Source organism: Diplotaxodon limnothrissa, linkage group LG23 (assembly GCF_057381915.1).
Source record: "Diplotaxodon limnothrissa isolate DT_005_m linkage group LG23, D_limnothrissa_male_GT1.1, whole genome shotgun sequence".
NCBI lineage: Eukaryota > Metazoa > Chordata > Actinopteri > Cichliformes > Cichlidae > Diplotaxodon > Diplotaxodon limnothrissa.
Window position 1 is genome coordinate 35101756 of NC_140617.1, and position 17906 is coordinate 35119661.

General features: G+C 45.4%; 1 protein-coding gene across 1 annotated transcript in view; it reads left to right on the plus strand.

Moving 5' to 3' along the window:
* zranb3 (zinc finger, RAN-binding domain containing 3) overlaps positions 1-17906 on the plus strand; it is a 142367-nt gene that overhangs the window by 43441 nt on the left and 81020 nt on the right. Inside the window, exons 8-9 of the mRNA XM_085347655.1 lie at positions 2100-2234; positions 10377-10496. Coding sequence (XP_085203781.1) covers positions 2100-2234; positions 10377-10496 — 255 coding nt within the window. The remainder of the gene's footprint in view (positions 1-2099; positions 2235-10376; positions 10497-17906) is intronic.

The following is a 17906-nucleotide window of genomic DNA, read 5'->3' on the forward strand; positions in this document are numbered from 1 at the left end:
GGCACATATTGCAGATACAGCATCCCAACTTTTTTGGAAACAGTCTCGTATTAGCAGGAGTGGAAAATGCTGCAGGAGCTTTTTCTGTGCTAATTACTCACTGAGCCATCGCAGGAATGACACAACAATGAGTTTCTTAAAAAGTGATGATCTAGGATTTTTACCCCTATTCTCCCTAAATGTTAGGGGACAGTAATTGGGGGCTAAATATGGTTGGTGGGTGTTTTTCTTTGGTGGGAAAACAAAAGAGCACGGGTTGTTCTGCTTTGCAGTTTTTGCCTTTATTTTTGTTCGTGAGACAAATCTGCAAGTTTTTTTTGGTTTTTTTTTTAACACATTTCTGCTAAGAAGAATAGACAGGCGTTTCATCCTCACAGCTAAATGGACTGGTTTCAGAGATGAGAAAAGGAAGTGTGAAACGGCCAGTCACCCGAATCCACATCCATTTTGCCTCCCACAGGCAGGAAAATGTGAACAATATAAAACATAAAAGACCGAGTGGACGTTATTTTCCCTCTAAACAAACTGTCTTTTTGAAGCCTCATTTTGCTAACTGACAATATATACTGTACTGTATCTGTATACCAGGAGCACTCACCAGTTCATTCCTCCTATCTCATTTTACTCCCTAATGATGGCTTTTATCTTCCACAGCCAGACACTTTTTATGCCCCACCTGCCCTTTACATTTTCAGCCTTGGCCTTTAGTCAGTGTTAGTCTGGTGAATATCATCGAGGGTGGAGTGCTTAGCCACTCAGGGTTTTTTTTTTTCCTCTAGCACATTATAAAGAAATGCCTGAATGTACAGTTTTAATTAGGAAAAAAGCACGGCTCCAACTGTGTTTATGCAGGTGCTTCTGAGTGAAACATCTGAGGGCGAAAAACATGAAGGAAGCGCAGCTTTGTGCTCCAGCAATACGATACTATTTATTCATTCAGCCGTCCTTGACTTTGACGAGGTTTCGAAGCCACTGAAATGCAAATTTTTTCACTAAATGGTGCAAAGCTTTCATGTAAGGAGTCCAGAAAACACAGTGCGGGAAATGCAGTCGTGAAACTTGCTTCCCGACGAAGCCTGTGCGTGCATTAATAGGGTTTCTCTCCAGTTCTCACACCTCTTCCTCCCCCCCCTTCCCCTCTTTGACCCACCTCACCATTATGTGTATGTATGTGCTTAATCAGGCGCAGCCCACCTCCACCTTCCATCGCTCTGCCATATGGTTCACAGTTTTGCATCATTTGATATGCAGCGCTTTAAGAAAGTGTTTGTTGCTGCTGAATTTTTTTACACATTCACTGCTGTCAGACATTGCAGCTTGAATTAAGACAGCGAGGTGATGAACAAGAGGCCCAAAATAAGCTCCAATCACAAAGCAATTCAAAGTTAGCAGTTTGGAGGTTGAAAAAGCCAAGGAACTTGACAACTATTTCCAAGCCGAATTTATTGCAGAAGGATTGACTCAAACTTTCCCCGTGCTACTTTTCATGCCCGATTTCTATATAATTATCTTGTCTTGTACTAGAAAGTCTTAAAAAAGAAAAACATGCTGTTCCTGAGTGGTGTTTTTATGATAAACAAGGCTAACCTACATGTCGGCAACAAATGCAGAGCTTCTCTGTGTGTCTTGTTTATGAGTGGGGAGGCAGCATATGCTGCTCTTCGCTGGCAGCCTTTCCCACTGCGATCCTCTCCCACTCTCCTCTCTCGCCTTAAATACTTCTCGCCAATCACCTTGAGAGTACGCGAGGCGTCTTTGATTTATTGTACCGGCCGGGCTGCTTCTCCATCTTCGACCCCGACTTGTCACAAGGCAGCTATAATTGGGAGATGCTCGTGACCCACCTAACACAGCAGCCCAGTCGGAGGGGGTGGCATCCTTGGGAATTCTCCATCTCTCTCGCTCTCTATCGCTGGCATTTTTTTCTTTTCTCCCTCTTTCTTTCTTTTTCTTCCAGGAAAAGTAGGACACCCAGCAGCACTATTAATTGTTTTGCCCTTTATATCTCAAAAACAGTAGAGAGAACAAGAGCGAGAAAAGGGTGGGTGAAGAAGTAAAGGACGCAGCCTCAATGTCTTTGCCCTCTTCTTGCTTTGCAGGAGGCCTCGGCTAGCTTCGCCGAGTGGGAGAGGCTGATGAAGAGCCTGGGGTCGGGGGCTGCTACGACGGACACCCCCTTCACTGAAGTCATGGGCCTGGTCACGCAGATGTACAAGCAAACAGCCATCGCCAAGGTAAAGGAAGACCAGCTGCTGTTATATATTACATACAGGAATACCTTTGAAAGATGAAGCAGGGGATTTTTCTATTGTGTGGGGTATTCAAAGCCCCATAGGGCCGCATTGTTGTCCAAATGATCAATGAGCAACACTGTTGCTCTGGTGGCATGTTACTTCATTACCATGAACACACATACTGTAGTTTATCAATCCCACACACACCATCCATTCTCACAAATGCACCACAGTCCGAAAATAGTCCCCATCAGAGACGCTATAACCTGTTGTTTGACTAATGGATTTTAAATATTACCTCTCCAGCTGTTTTTTTTAATTAGTTAGCATTTTTTATCCATAAAACTGTTGCACCAATCGTGGCCTTGCATACACACAGAATAAGTTATGAGTGAGATCATCCAACTGGATGACGGATATCCAGCAGTTCTTCTGCATATGTGTTGTTCTGTGGTGTTACTATGAAGAAAAGAGCTTTCTGAATATTAGCATTATAGGTATTGGCTCAGAGCAGGCCGAAAACTAATTTTCCCGCAGTGTAATATTATTCAAGCTTTTTTCAAAAGTCCTAAAAAGTTAAATTTTAATTAAAAAATAAAGTTTTTGAAAAGTATTTCATTTTTTTAGGTGTTTTAAGACTAGTAGTTAAAATCAAAGCCAATGAGATTTCATTATGCAAATCATTTTTTAAAACTTTTGCTGTTTTTAATGTTATTTGTTTGAAGTCCTTCTACACATTTATTTACAGACTAGGGATCACAAGCCTAACAGAGCAGGGGTAGACAACCGCAGGCCTCGAGTGGCAGTGTCCTGCAGGTTTTAGATGTCACCCTGGGACAACACACCTGAATCAGATGATTAGTTCATTACCAGGCCTCTGGAGAACTTCAAGACACGTTGAGGAGGTCATTTAGCCACTGAAATCAGCTGTGTTGGATCAAGGACACATCTAAAGGCTGCAGGACCTTAAGGCCTGGAGTTCCCCACCCCTGATCTAGGACATTGGTTTGTCGTCACTACCAGTAAGAAGAGTAATGCAGGCTGTACCAAGAAAACAGTGAATGTCAGATATTATATCAGCTTGTTTACGATTTATGACTGAGCCTACACCATAAGCCAATCCAACAGTTTTAGAGTCTATATTTTTTGTTGAACCAAAAGTCAATAATTAAAAGAAGAGCATCAAATACGATATTGTAATGATTATTGCACTGCTATGTGCCGACTTTTCAGGCTAGCAGATGTCAATAACTTTGTCTCTAATCTGTTTCTTATCTGGCATGATGTGTTAGCTTACTTTGCTTCTATTTAAGTTTTTTGTCCTCACCTTATCCATTAAACCATCACAGCACATGCCTGCCCCACCCTGAGCCTGGTTCTCCTGGAGGTTTCTTCCTGTTAAAAGTCTGTGAAGGTTCTCAGTCATCCAGGTCATCGTAGTCAAAGGAGATTGCAAAGAAAAGTGTCTGGACTTCTTTAAGTTGCTTGAAGACGTTTCGCCTTTCTTCCGAGAAGCTTCTTCAGTTCTAAGGTCAAAGGTGAAACTGCTGGGAAGACAACGTTGGAGAAACGTGAACATTTTATTTGTACTGCATAACCTGCAGGTTCTGACAGAAATCTGCAACTATCCTTTGAAGCACCGCTCCTCTAAAACAGCAATAAGGATCATTATTAGGTTATCTACATTATTATGTAAATAACAAAATAACTTAAAGCAAAAATTGGGAAACGTGAAGTCCGAAGTCTTTATATTAAGGGCCATCAGTCAAACAATATAGTTTGTTCTGGGTCTAAACAGAGCGCGTTGTGTATGACGTCTTCTTTTGCGCAAGTCTACACGCGCTCTAGTGTGAAGCTTTGAGCGTTCACACTAGAGCGCGTTTGCCGTCGCATTTTATTTGTAGTGTGAACGAGCAGACAAAAAAATCGGATTTGATCAAAAAATCGGAATTGAGCATTAAGACCTGCAGTGTGAACGTAGCCCAAGGCATGTTGAGGAGGTCATTTAGCCATTTAAATAAGCTATGTTGGATCAAGGACACATCTAAAACCTGCAGGACACCGGCTCTTGGGGCCTGGGTTTGGACACCCCTGTGATAGGGGTTCATGTTATTGCTTCTTCTGTATTATTGTAGGGTTTTTACTGACTGTTGTTTGGTGCAGGATGAATTGAAATTGTTGATACAACAGATCTGCTACACTCAGGCCTGAGTGTAGCTTGTGAAATCAAAGTCTGTAGTTAATTCATGATTTAACAAAGGGAGGATTGCTTTTTTTCCACCTAATAAATGCATTTATTCTGGCCATCTTTGTCTAATATTACAATTTGTTTCATAATCTAAAACATTCACGTATGAAAAATGTGGAAAAACCTAAGAAAGCAGGAAGGGGGGAAATACTTAATGCACTCAGTCTTCTGTTGGTGCAAGTCTACTTCCAGCGTTTACTGTTGTGACCACTAGCCCTGCTGTAGTGGCTACAGGCTGTACAAATGTAAACTTTTCAGCACCCCTGAAAACACAACCTTGGTTTCAATATGACCACTAAGCATTCATACATTTATTTAACACTGTGGTTCGAGTTTCAGAACATAGAAGGGAAGCACACTGAATGTGATTTGAGAAAAACAGGAAAATCTGTTTTAATCAGTATCAAGAAAATGTGGTTAAATCGATCATTCTTGTTCTTGTCTGAAAGAGCTGAAAGAGCTGACAGTTTAGGTAAAGACCGCTTTGACATTTAGGAAAGAGAACATTAATACTACTAACATGTCTGTCTATTCTGTATGATGCTAGACCTGGAAATAGCATCTATTGGGAGTTCATCACTGAGGTTTCATTTTTCATTTGAACAGTAATGAACAGAGATTAACAGAAAACACTAAAATAATTTAAAGTATTTGAAATTACTATCATTTTAAATATTTTACATTGTTACTGATTTCTACTGCTAGAAAAACTAGCCTCAGCTGATGCTGAATTCTTTGAATAATCACGATACCAGTTTATAGGAAGTAGAACAAGACACTTTATTCCTATTGGCTGTCCCAAGCCCAGGTACATGGGAAGGTTTGTGTCAGAAATAATCTTGAAGGAAGAGTATGTGAAGAACAGGATTATGAGTTTGAAGTTGTTACATTACACGTGCCCCACAGGTTGGATGTCAGAAGAGAAATTGGAATTGTGGAGTAGGTCGGATGAAGTGGTAGAGAGTGGTCGCAGGTGGAGAGAGTGGTGATCGTAGTGGGCTTCAGTGGACATGGAGGTGAAGGGAACAGAGTTGAGATGTTTGGTAGATTTGGTGTTAAGGAGAGAAATGCAGAAAGCCAGATGTCGTGGATTTTGTGAGAGGGTCGAAGGTAATGTATAAGAGTGGAGGAAGGTGCACACAGGTGGACTACATCTTATGCAGAAGGTGCGGATTTAAAGAGATAGGAGACTGCAAGGTTGTGGCAGGTGGGAATATAGATGGGCATCATTAGATAATAGTCTGTAAGAAAGTATTCATAACCGCAAATCCCTATTTATATCTATCTATACTCTACTTCATAACCAGGTGGGATTTCATCTGTGATTTGGCTCTGAGCCCCTTCTTGTTTGCAGTGGTGGTGGACAGGGTGACAGTCGCTGTTTCTTGTCCTGCCTCCCTCCTCTCACCCCCAACAGGTTGTGGCAGGTGGCTGGCCCTCCCTGAGCCTGGTTCTACCAGAGATACTTCCTGTTTAGAAGGGAGTTTTTCCTTCCACTTTTGCCAACTACTTGCTCATCTGATTGTTGGGGTTTTCTCTGTATTATTGCTGGGTCTTTATCTTATAATATAAAGCGCCTTGAGGTGACTTGATGCTATATAAATGATTCATTTAATTAAATTAAACTGAATGAGATTGAATTGAAATCAATAACTGTTTCGATTGTTTTCCCTAGTGTAGAGTTGTCTACCTTCCCCTTATCTTTAAGGTGACTTTCCTCTGCCACACCTCATAAAAATAAGTTACTGTATGTGCAGCTGGTGGGTGGGGCTTCTGTCCTGACAATGGCCATGGTGGTGTATCTGTTCTCATTGACATCATACAGATAGATGTAAGAGTAGGAAAAAACTGCAAAACGGTATTTCTTGAACACAAGCTTGCTTCATAATTTGATACTTAGTATTTACCATTGTAACAATATGTGGCTATAACTGAAAATAGGAAAATACATTGTTGTTCACATTAACCTTCAAATATCTCACAAGCAACAAACCCAGAGCCATACATTATATCACCCAAATAGCTTAAAAATTAGCTCGATGATGTTGTTTTTTTATTAATTTTCCTATTTCAGGAAATGGTGAATTGATGGCACAGCATCATTCTCAGAGCGCTTGGCCAACCACTCAGTGAGATCTCATGGGAAAATCATTGCCATGGTAACAGAACCTAATGGTTGCCAGTGAAAGCACTTAGACAAAGTAGGGAGTTATAACTGAGGTATTATTTTGTTGCGTCCAGCCTGGCATGATTACACCTTATATCAAAGTTACACACCGCACTAAAATAGCATCTCTGTGATGTTGTTGCTATGGAAACTCGGTCGGCTCTCTGAAGTGACTTCTTTTTTTCTTTTTAATGAGAGCAATATGGGAAGGTGGCATTTAGTCTAAGGAAGGCCGGCGGGGGAGGGGGGTCAGAGCAACTAGTGTTGAGAATCTAACATTTCCTGTTCGTCAGTGGAAGCATTTTTACACTAATATAGCTTTCAACCTCTGTTCTGCTTCTAGCCTCTTACCAAGAGAACAGGCAGTTCCCTAGTCTCTTATATTTGTAGCTGAGCAAACAGTTCCACCAGATATAGTATCCCTCTCCAATCATCTGCCATGTTCGAGGGCTGGCATTCCTCTCAATTAGCCCAGCGCCCTCAGCCATGAGGAGTGTGGCCCCGAGGTTAACGAAGAGCGGAGATAACCACTGAACGCAATCATCGACACGCTACCCGCTCAGCCTGCCTCCAAGCTTAGATCTCTTTTGCGCTTGGTGTTGTTTGCTGATTGGATTTCTGCTCAGTTTAGCCTAACACTGGACCTCCTTTCATTACAAAGCCCCCACCCACACCGACCTGCTCTCCCACCTCAAAGCCGATACTGCCGGCCGAGTCTCATTTCCTCTGCTACTGGTTCACACTTTCTCTACTTCCGAGAAAGAGAGGGAAAAAAAAGAGAAAGCTTGCTTTATTCTTTTTTTGGATCATCGAGAGGGGTGGAACGGTATGATAGATTCACACATCTATGTCACTCTGACAAGCATCACGGCCCCTGCCTGCAAGTCCGCCTGGCGACGAAGCTGCCAAACGCCTTTGGGGTATTTTTGTTGCTTTACCCGCCAAGCATCTGCTCCCAATTACCCAGAGAGGACAGCTCTGATGCTGGACTTTAAAGCAAGCTAACGGGCCGCTTCAGACAGCCGAGAAGTTTGTGCACTAATTAAACTCAGCGGAAGGAAGACGGCGAAGCCGAGCCGTCAGTAATGAGGACCCCCCCAGATCAGAACAGGGTCGGGCAGGCCTGGTGGAGAGATTCATTATCAGGCGCATCGGCTAATTATCAGCAAGGCGAAGCAGAGGTTCTCCCACCAGAGCATCAGGTGTGTGATGGCTGCAGAGGTTGTCAGCTTGCAGGAGGTGCGGAGATTATAGGGTGGACTTCACACCACAGAGAAAGGGCCTGTCTCCAAAAACTGTCTAGTAAGGGCTCTGTTTGACTCAACTCAAACCTCAGAATTTCTCACTAGTTGGTGCTATTCTTGGCTGCTTTATGGCCCGGGGCTCTGAAATGAGCCGAGTGCGGATGCTCAATGACACGCTCGTACAGCTCTTGCAGAAGGTAGCGGGGAGCAGGCCACAGCCATCACAGTGTGATCGCTGGGCACCAGCGCACGGTGGGCTGATAGATACAGATACCTGCAGGCTACAGTTACCTCACTGTGCCGCTTCCTTTTTAGGTTGTTAGACTCACACCGTCAATCAAGGTCAGAGGCTTTAGCAGAAAACAAACAAAAGTGCATTAAACTTGGACTGTGATGTTTTTAGGGGGGGTTAAGCATTGTTACCATTTGACTTCATAAATCAGAAGCCCGACATGAAGGAGGGAAAAAAAATGTGGTTATGCAAAAAGTAAAATGAGCAAAAACTTTTATATCCTGCATTAATTCCAGGCTTCAGCTGTCACTTTTGACAGGTAATAATTCTTAGGAGTGTTTGCAAGTCCTGAATGTGTTCACATATAAAATCTCCTAAAATATCAGCCCAGTCAAATACCTGATGATAGTTACATTATTAGGAAATAATAATGCAATAATAATAATAAAGTGCTATGGCCTCAATAAAGCTGGCGATAAAAGTTCAAACTGTCAGTTTGTAAACCCGTTAGTAGGGCTGCCACAAACGATTATTTTGATAGTCGACTAGTCACCGATTATTTTTGCGATTAGTCGACTAATCAGATGATGCACCCATTGGACATAAAACGTATTGCACCAGCATGCGTCTGCTCTTATATAACTATCATTAGCTTACAGCTTTAAGTGTTTAAGGTGCTAACTAAAAATAAAGACAAGATGATAGTTTGTTAAATTTTAATGACATTTGAAGATTGTTTCGGTGAAGTTTAATAAACTCCTTGCTATCTAAAATATAACGGGACACCAGAGTATATTCTCGAGCATCTCACACTTCTGATAATCAGTTGTCTGCTTGACGTTTATTAGCTGTGTAAAAAGTATAACTTTAATCTCAGCCAAACTCATTTACTAAGGAACAAATAAAACACTGAAAAAAGCCAAACAATAACATTTTTTAGTTATCTAAGTGACTTATATTACATGTTTAACCTGAGTAACGAAAGACCGTGGGGGGTTTGAAACTGATTTGCTGGGAGTTCAGTGTTCTCATCGGCTCTAGTGACCATTGAACCCCGGCTAGCTATCGAGCTAGTGGGTAACAGACGTCTCCGAAAACGTCAGAGCGCTTTTGAAAATATGTGATGTCTTGATAAACTGAGCAGATATTTGAGGTTTACACAGCTACATTCTTGTCTGAAAATATGTTAAAAGTTTATTTTGTGACCCAGAAAGAATAATAAGAGTAATATTAAAACTAACTAGCTGCCGCCATTGTTGGAAACTGGAATTGGCTGGGCCACGCTATGAATTCTGGGATAGGTTGGGCCACGAAGGATACACCCGACCCATCCTTCAAATCTCGGGAAATGAAGGGCGCTTTTGTCGGCCGCATTTGTCGGAGTCTTCTAATTTGGACAGGCTTCGTCGTGTCGCTGTAACGTAATTGGCCTACAAATGTGGGCACAGGAGGATGCGGTTCCTGAATTTGGACACAGGTACAATACCGGACACTGCTTCTTCTTCTTCGGGGTTTAACGGCAGCTGGCATCCTTGTACATGCAGTGCTGCCATCTTCTGTTTCAGTCCATTATTACACTCTTAAATCCTACTACTTATTCCTGCGTCTTTTGGGATCTTGCAAAGCTTCAAACGACGCATCGACTATTAAATCAGTCGTCGACAATTTTGATAGTCGACGTAATCGCGACTAGTCGACTAATCATGGCAGCCCTAACTGTTAATATTGCTGCTTCTTCATCTGACTTTGTGTAAATGACACCATTAATATCTGCACATAGTGTATGATATATATACCAGTGATAGGCCAATATCAGCTGGTGAGATCAGTTTTGGCAATATGTGACATAAAAGGTCTTTATTTTATTATTTTTTTGTAAATCCTGTTCATGTATGAAAAGGTGAGTTTTGCTTGTTTGTTATTGTCACCGAAATTAAAAAACAGAAATTCCAAAAACACACCAAGCATAAGCCAAGTTGTGAGTTATTGATTTGACTCTTGGTATCTCCGAGCTGACAAATGCGCCCCAGTCGCTCTGTGTGCACTTTCCTTTTAAAGTCTGGATCCCTGGCATTCAATAGAGAATCGATCACACGGAAAGGATGCCGCGGTGATTAATTGACTTCTTCACTGATCTCGCCGCTTCCTCTGTGTGTGGTCGACTGGTGAAGTGATGGATTCAGTAGCTCTCTTTCATCTGTGTCTATTTTTGTGTGTGTGTGTGTGTGTGTGTGTGTGTGTGTGTGGCCAGGCGGGAGCTGTGAAGGACTACATTAAGATGATGCTGGAGGCAGAGCAGCTGAAGTTCCTGGTGTTCGCCCACCACCTCACCATGCTGCAGGCCTGCACCGAGGCCGTCATCGAGGCCAAGGTAACCTCGGGCACTCTGCGGGCATCTGGAGCTTCTAAAATGTGTTAAAGCGGCAGTAAGCAACGGCTGTGGTGGTGCCTGTAGGATGTGTAGCAACACTGGCGAGAGGTGTGTGAATTATTTGAAATTCTAAAAGCTGCTAGCTCAGGTTCAAGTATAATTAATTTTGTAGTATGCTGCTGCTTCTCCTGGAAATCTCCATACAGAACAGTCTGTTCCATATCTCACACGCTAGCTCCAAACTCAGTGACCCACTCAGGCCTCCACTCAAACTCCCCAGCTGTACTTTAATATTCCCCAGGAAGCAGTATGCACCTCACATACTATTGGGTATATACTCAGCGCAGTCAGGAGTATATTAGCATGTAGTTTCTGACACAGCCTGTGCAGCATGCCCATATTAACATCCTACAATGTAACATATATATATATATTAGGGGTGCAACGATATTCGTATCGATATTGAACTGTTCGATACAGTGCTTTCGGTTCGGTACGCATATGTATCAAACAATACAAAACTTTTTATTTATTTTATCAACTTTCCTTCTGATGATGCTGTCTGTGTTGAGCACTCAGTGGATCTGCGCTCGACAGGGCAGCCTAGGCGGAGTAGTCGAACGCAGATTCACTGAGCGCAGGGCAAGCTAGCGAGACAGAAGTTAAGCTCTCCTTGCAACATGGCAAATTGAACCTCCCCCACCCTCATTCAGATCTGGCGTTTGGAATTATTTTGGTTTTCATGTGACGTATGACCCTGAAGGTAAGCGCGTCATGGACTAAAGTAAAACAGTATGTTGGATGTGCCATGCAATGCTCAATTACATTGGTGTGAACTAGTGTGTTAGTGCAGTTAGTTCGTTAACGTGTTGGCCGTCCAGCCCCACGCACGGGGCGATCCGCGGTAGCTCGTTAACGGAGATTTGCCGCGTTGTGGCGTTAACGTCATTTCAACGAGATTAACGCTGACAGCACTAGTGGGAACACAACGAATATGACTGCACATTTACTCCGACAGCATCCTAGTGCAAAGACAAGTGGAAGCAGACAAAAACAACAAGCAAGCATGCTACAAACTTTACCCGAGTCATTTAGACAGCCGTTAGCACATGATTCTCCTTATGGGGACCTGATATGTTTAATATGCTGCTGAGAATATAGCCCAGAAGAAGCGGATAGTATAGCTTTTAGTTTGGAAAGAGACATTTCTCTGTAATAAACTCTCTTTTCCAAAGATGAGTGATTTCTCGATCAGATTTATTATTTTATTACTTTGTTGTTTCAGCAACATTAAATTTAAAAACTGGACGTTTGAGTTAAAATATATATTTATAATTTTGATAAATGACAAATTAAAAAGGCATGAACATTTATTTTTGTATCGAAAAAATATCGAACCGTGACACCGAAGAACCGAACCGAACCGTGAATTTTGTGTATCGTTGCAGCCCTAATATATATATATATATATATATATATATATATATATATATATATATATATATATATAAAACAAACACCCAGCACACCCCTGCGGGCGGTTTATCCTTCAAGCTCGGGTCCTCTACCAGAGGCCTGGGAGCTTGAGGGTCCTGCGCAGTATCTTAGCTGTTCCCAGGACTGCGCTCTTCTGGACAGAGATCTCCGATGTTGTTCCCGGGATCTGCTGGAGCCACTCGCCTAGCTTGGGAGTCACCGCACCTAGTGCTCCGATTACCACGGGGACCACCGTTACCTTCACCCTCCACATCCTCTCGAGCTCTTCTCTGAGCCCTTGGTATTTCTCCAGCTTCTCGTGTTCCTTCTTCCTGATATTGCTGTCATTCGGAACCGCTACATCGATCACTACGGCCGTCTTCTTCTGTTTGTCTACCACCACTATGTCCGTTTGGTTAGCCACCACCATTTTGTCCGTCTGTATCTGGAAGTCCCACAGGATCTTAGCTCGGTCATTCTCCACCACCCTTGGGGGCATCTCCCATTTTGACCTCGGGACTTCCAGGTTATACTCGGCACAGATGTTCCTGTACACTATGCCGGCCACTTGGTTATGGCGTTCCATGTATGCCTTGCCTGCTAGCATCTTGCACCCTGCTGTTATGTGCTGGATTGTCTCTGGGGCATCTTTACACAGCCTGCACCTGGGGTCTTGCCTGGTGTGATAGACCCCAGCCTCTATTGATCTTGTGCTCAGAGCTTGTTCTTGTGCTGCCATGATTAGTGCCTCTGTGCTGTCTTTCAGTCCAGCTTTGTCCAGCCACTGGTAGGATTTATTTATATAAACACCCAGCACGCCCCTGCGGGCGGTTTATCCTTCAAGCTCGGGTCCTCTACCAGAGGCCTGGGAGCTTGAGGGTCCTGCGCAGTATCTTAGCTGTTCCCAGGACTGCGCTCTTCTGGACAGAGATCTCCGATGTTATTCCCGGGATCTGCTGGAGCCACTCGCCTAGCTTGGGAGTCACCGCACCTAGTGCTCCGATTACCACGGGGACCACCGTTACCTTCACCCTCCACATCCTCTCCAGCTCTTCTCTGAGCCCTTGGTATTTCTCCAGCTTCTCGTGTTCCTTCTTCCTGATATTGCTGTCATTCGGAACCGCTACATCGATCACTACGGCCGTCTTCTTCTGTTTGTCTACCACCACTATGTCCGGTTGGTTAGCCACCACCATTTTGTCCGTCTGTATCTGGAAGTCCCACAGGATCTTAGCTCGGTCATTCTCCACCACCCTTGGGGGCATCTCCCATTTTGACCTCGGGACTTCCAGGTTATACTCGGCACAGATGTTCCTGTACACTATGCCGGCCACTTGGTTATGGCGTTCCATGTATGCCTTGCCTGCTAGCATCTTGCACCCTGCTGTTATGTGCTGGATTGTCTCTGGGGCATCTTTACACAGCCTGCACCTGGGGTCTTGCCTGGTGTGATAGACCCCAGCCTCTATTGATCTTGTGCTCAGAGCTTGTTCTTGTGCTGCCATGATTAGTGCCTCTGTGCTGTCTTTCAGTCCAGCTTTGTCCAGCCACTGGTAGGATTTATTTATATAAACACCCAGCACGCCCCTGCGGGCGGTTTATCCTTCAAGCTCGGGTCCTCTACCAGAGGCCTGGGAGCTTGAGGGTCCTGCGCAGTATCTTAGCTGTTCCCAGGACTGCGCTCTTCTGGACAGAGATCTCCGATGTTATTCCCGGGATCTGCTGGAGCCACTCGCCTAGCTTGGGAGTCACCGCACCTAGTGCTCCGATTACCACGGGGACCACCGTTACCTTCACCCTCCACATCCTCTCCAGCTCTTCTCTGAGCCCTTGGTATTTCTCCAGCTTCTCGTGTTCCTTCTTCCTGATATTGCTGTCATTCGGAACCGCTACATCGATCACTACGGCCGTCTTCTTCTGTTTGTCTACCACCACTATGTCCGGTTGGTTAGCCACCACCATTTTGTCCGTCTGTATCTGGAAGTCCCACAGGATCTTAGCTCGGTCATTCTCCACCACCCTTGGGGGCATCTCCCATTTTGACCTCGGGACTTCCAGGTTATACTCGGCACAGATGTTCCTGTACACTATGCCGGCCACTTGGTTATGGCGTTCCATGTATGCCTTGCCTGCTAGCATCTTGCACCCTGCTGTTATGTGCTGGATTGTCTCTGGGGCATCTTTACACAGCCTGCACCTGGGGTCTTGCCTGGTGTGATAGACCCCAGCCTCTATTGATCTTGTGCTCAGAGCTTGTTCTTGTGCTGCCATGATTAGTGCCTCTGTGCTGTCTTTCAGTCCAGCTTTGTCCAGCCACTGGTAGGATTTATTTATATAAACACCCAGCACGCCCCTGCGGGCGGTTTATCCTTCAAGCTCGGGTCCTCTACCAGAGGCCTGGGAGCTTGAGGGTCCTGCGCAGTATCTTAGCTGTTCCCAGGACTGCGCTCTTCTGGACAGAGATCTCCGATGTTATTCCCGGGATCTGCTGGAGCCACTCGCCTAGCTTGGGAGTCACCGCACCTAGTGCTCCGATTACCACGGGGACCACCGTTACCTTCACCCTCCACATCCTCTCCAGCTCTTCTCTGAGCCCTTGGTATTTCTCCAGCTTCTCGTGTTCCTTCTTCCTGATATTGCTGTCATTCGGAACCGCTACATCGATCACTACGGCCGTCTTCTTCTGTTTGTCTACCACCACTATGTCCGGTTGGTTAGCCACCACCATTTTGTCCGTCTGTATCTGGAAGTCCCACAGGATCTTAGCTCGGTCATTCTCCACCACCCTTGGGGGCATCTCCCATTTTGACCTCGGGACTTCCAGGTTATACTCGGCACAGATGTTCCTGTACACTATGCCGGCCACTTGGTTATGGCGTTCCATGTATGCCTTGCCTGCTAGCATCTTGCACCCTGCTGTTATGTGCTGGATTGTCTCTGGGGCATCTTTACACAGCCTGCACCTGGGGTCTTGCCTGGTGTGATAGACCCCAGCCTCTATGGATCTTGTGCTCAGAGCTTGTTCTTGTGCTGCCATGATTAGTGCCTCTGTGCTGTCTTTCAGTCCAGCTTTGTCCAGCCACTGGTAGGATTTCTGGATATCAGCCACCTCCTCTATCTGCCGGTGGTACATACCGTGCAGGGGCCTGTCCTTCCATGATGGTCCCTCGTCTCCCTCCTCTTTCTTGGGTTTCTGCTGCCTGAGGTATTCACTGAGCACTCGGTCAGTTGGGGCCATCTTCCCAATGTATTCTTGGATGTTCCTTGTCTCATCCTGGACTGTGGTGCTGACACTCACCAGTCCCCGGCCCCCTTCCTTCCGCTTAGCGTACAGCCTCAGGGTGCTGGACTTGGGGTGAAACCCTCCATGCATGGTCAGGAGCTTTCTTGTCTTTATGTCAGTGGCTTCTATCTCCTCCTTTGGCCAGCCTATTACCCCAGCAGGGTACCTGATCACGGGCAGGGCGTATGTGTTGATGGCCCGGATCTTGTTCTTACCATTCAGCTGACTCCTCAGGACTTGCCTGACCCTCTGCAGGTACTTGGTGGTTGCAGCCTTTCTAGCAGCCTCTTCATGGTTCCCATTTGCCTGCGGGATCCCCAGGTACTTGTAACTGTCCTCTATGTCTGCAATGTTGCCTTCTGGTAGTTCAATCCCCTCAGTTCTGACTACCTTCCCTCTCTTTGTTACCATCCGACTACACTTCTCCAGTCCGAACGACATTCCAATGTCATTGCTGTATAGCCTGGTAGTGTGGATCAGTGAATCGATGTCTCGTTCACTCTTGGCATACAGCTTGATGTCATCCATGTACAGGAGGTGGCTGACAACTGCTCCGTTCCGTAGTCGGTATCCGTAACCAGTCTTGTTAATGATCTCACTGAGGGGGTTCAGGCCTATGCAGAACAGCAGTGGGGACAGAGCATCTCCTTGGTAGATCCCGCACTTGATGGTAACTTGTGCTATGGGCTTGGAGTTGGCCTCTAGTGTTGTACGCCACATCCCCATTGAGTTCCTGATGAAGGCTCTTAGGGTCCCATTGATCTTGTACAATTCTAGGCATTCCAGTATCCAGCTGTGGGGCATTGAGTCATAGGCCTTCTTGTAATCAATCCAGGCAGTGCACAGGTTGGTCAGTCTGGTCTTGCAGTCTCGGCTGATTGTTCTGTCTACCAGTAGCTGGTGTTTTGCGCCTCTGGTATTCTTGCCAATTCCTTTCTGTGTCCCGCTCATGTATTGACCCATGTGCCTGTTCATCTTAGCCGATATGATGCCTGACAGGAGCTTCCATGTAGTACTGAGGCAGGTTATTGGTCGGTAGTTGGAGGGGACCGGTCCCTTCTTGGGGTCCTTGGGGATCAGGACCGTCCGGCCTTCAGTTAGCCATTCCGGGTGTCTCTCGTTAACTAGCAGCTGGTTCATTTGTGCTGCCAGACGCTCATGGAGTGCAGTCAGCTTCTTGAGCCAGTAGGCGTGAACCATGTCGGGCCCTGGTGCTGTCCAACTCTTCATACTGGAGACCCTTTCTTGGATATCTGCCACTGTGATGGTTACTGGACCCTGTTCAGGGAGGTCGCTGTGGTCTGCCCTCAGATCCACTAGCCACTGAGCATTGCCGTTATGGGTTGCATCCTTCTCCCATATGCTCTTCCAGTATTGCTCCGTCTCCAGCCTTGGTGGTGCTGTTCTCTTATTATTGTTCCCTTGCCACTGAGAGTACACCTTTGCTGGTTCTGTGGAGAACAGCTGGTTTATTCTCCTGCCTTCTATCTCTCTGGTGTACCTCCTCAAGCGGCTGGCCAAGGCTGTGAGTCTTTGCTTGGCAGTTTCCAAGGCCTCAGGTATGGACAGCTTGCTGTATTTCTTAGGCACCTTATTCGTCGCACCTTTCTGCAACTCTGTTAGTTGGCTAACCTCCCTCCGTGCTACTTTGATCTTGCCCTCTAGCCTCCTTCTCCATGGAGGGTACTGCCCCTTGTGGCTGTTCAACTTGTAGCCAAGCATCTCACTGATCACTGCTGCCGTATTGTAGATCAGCTTGTTAGTGTCGGTAATCGTGGTTGTAGGTATTGCCCGTAGTGCTGCATTAACATCATCTAGCAGACCTTCTGAGGGTACTTCACGTAATCTTGGTAACCGGCTACGGGGGATCCAGGTTTCAAGCTTGGCCATGATCCTATTTTTCAGGTCAGTTCCTCTCGCACTCAACGATCCTTCTCCTATCGCACTTGGGGCTATGTACCCAATCTCGGGTGGGGGTGATGATATCTCCCCCCTGACCTGGCGTCCTGACTCCTCCTTGCCGTAGCATTTGTGTTGTACCTCGTCAATCTCTAGCTGTGAGAGCAGTCCCTTCTTTCGAATGTTGGAACACTGAGCTACTAGTTGTTTCGCCGTCATTGTGGATGTTGGGTATCGAAGAATCCATAGGTCCCTCATCCTATTCATGTAGCCCCTTCCGCCGGGGTTACTTGCGTAGTAGCATTCCAACAACGCCCTGTTTTCGTCCCTTGCCCACCGATGCCTTCTTGTTCCAGTAGCCCACTTTTCGTCAGGGTGCCCTGGTTCCTCAACACCTGACGCGGACCTTGTTGATCCGGGCGACGTCCGAGCCGGCATGCCTTCATATTTATTTGTCTCGCTCATGTCTGCGGTAGGCTTGCTTAGCATAGGGGGTCTAGCCTTAGGACCCTTACTGGATACAGACGCCCCAGGCAGGAATCGAACTTGCGATCCTCTGTTCCAAAGGCGTGTAGTCTAACCACTACGCTATCCAGCTGCTTATATATATATATATATATATATATATATATATATATATATATATTTTTATTAGGGGTGCAACGATATTCGTATCGATATTGAACCGTTCGATACAGTGCTTTCGGTTCGGTACGCATATGTATCGAACAATACAACATTTGTAATTTATT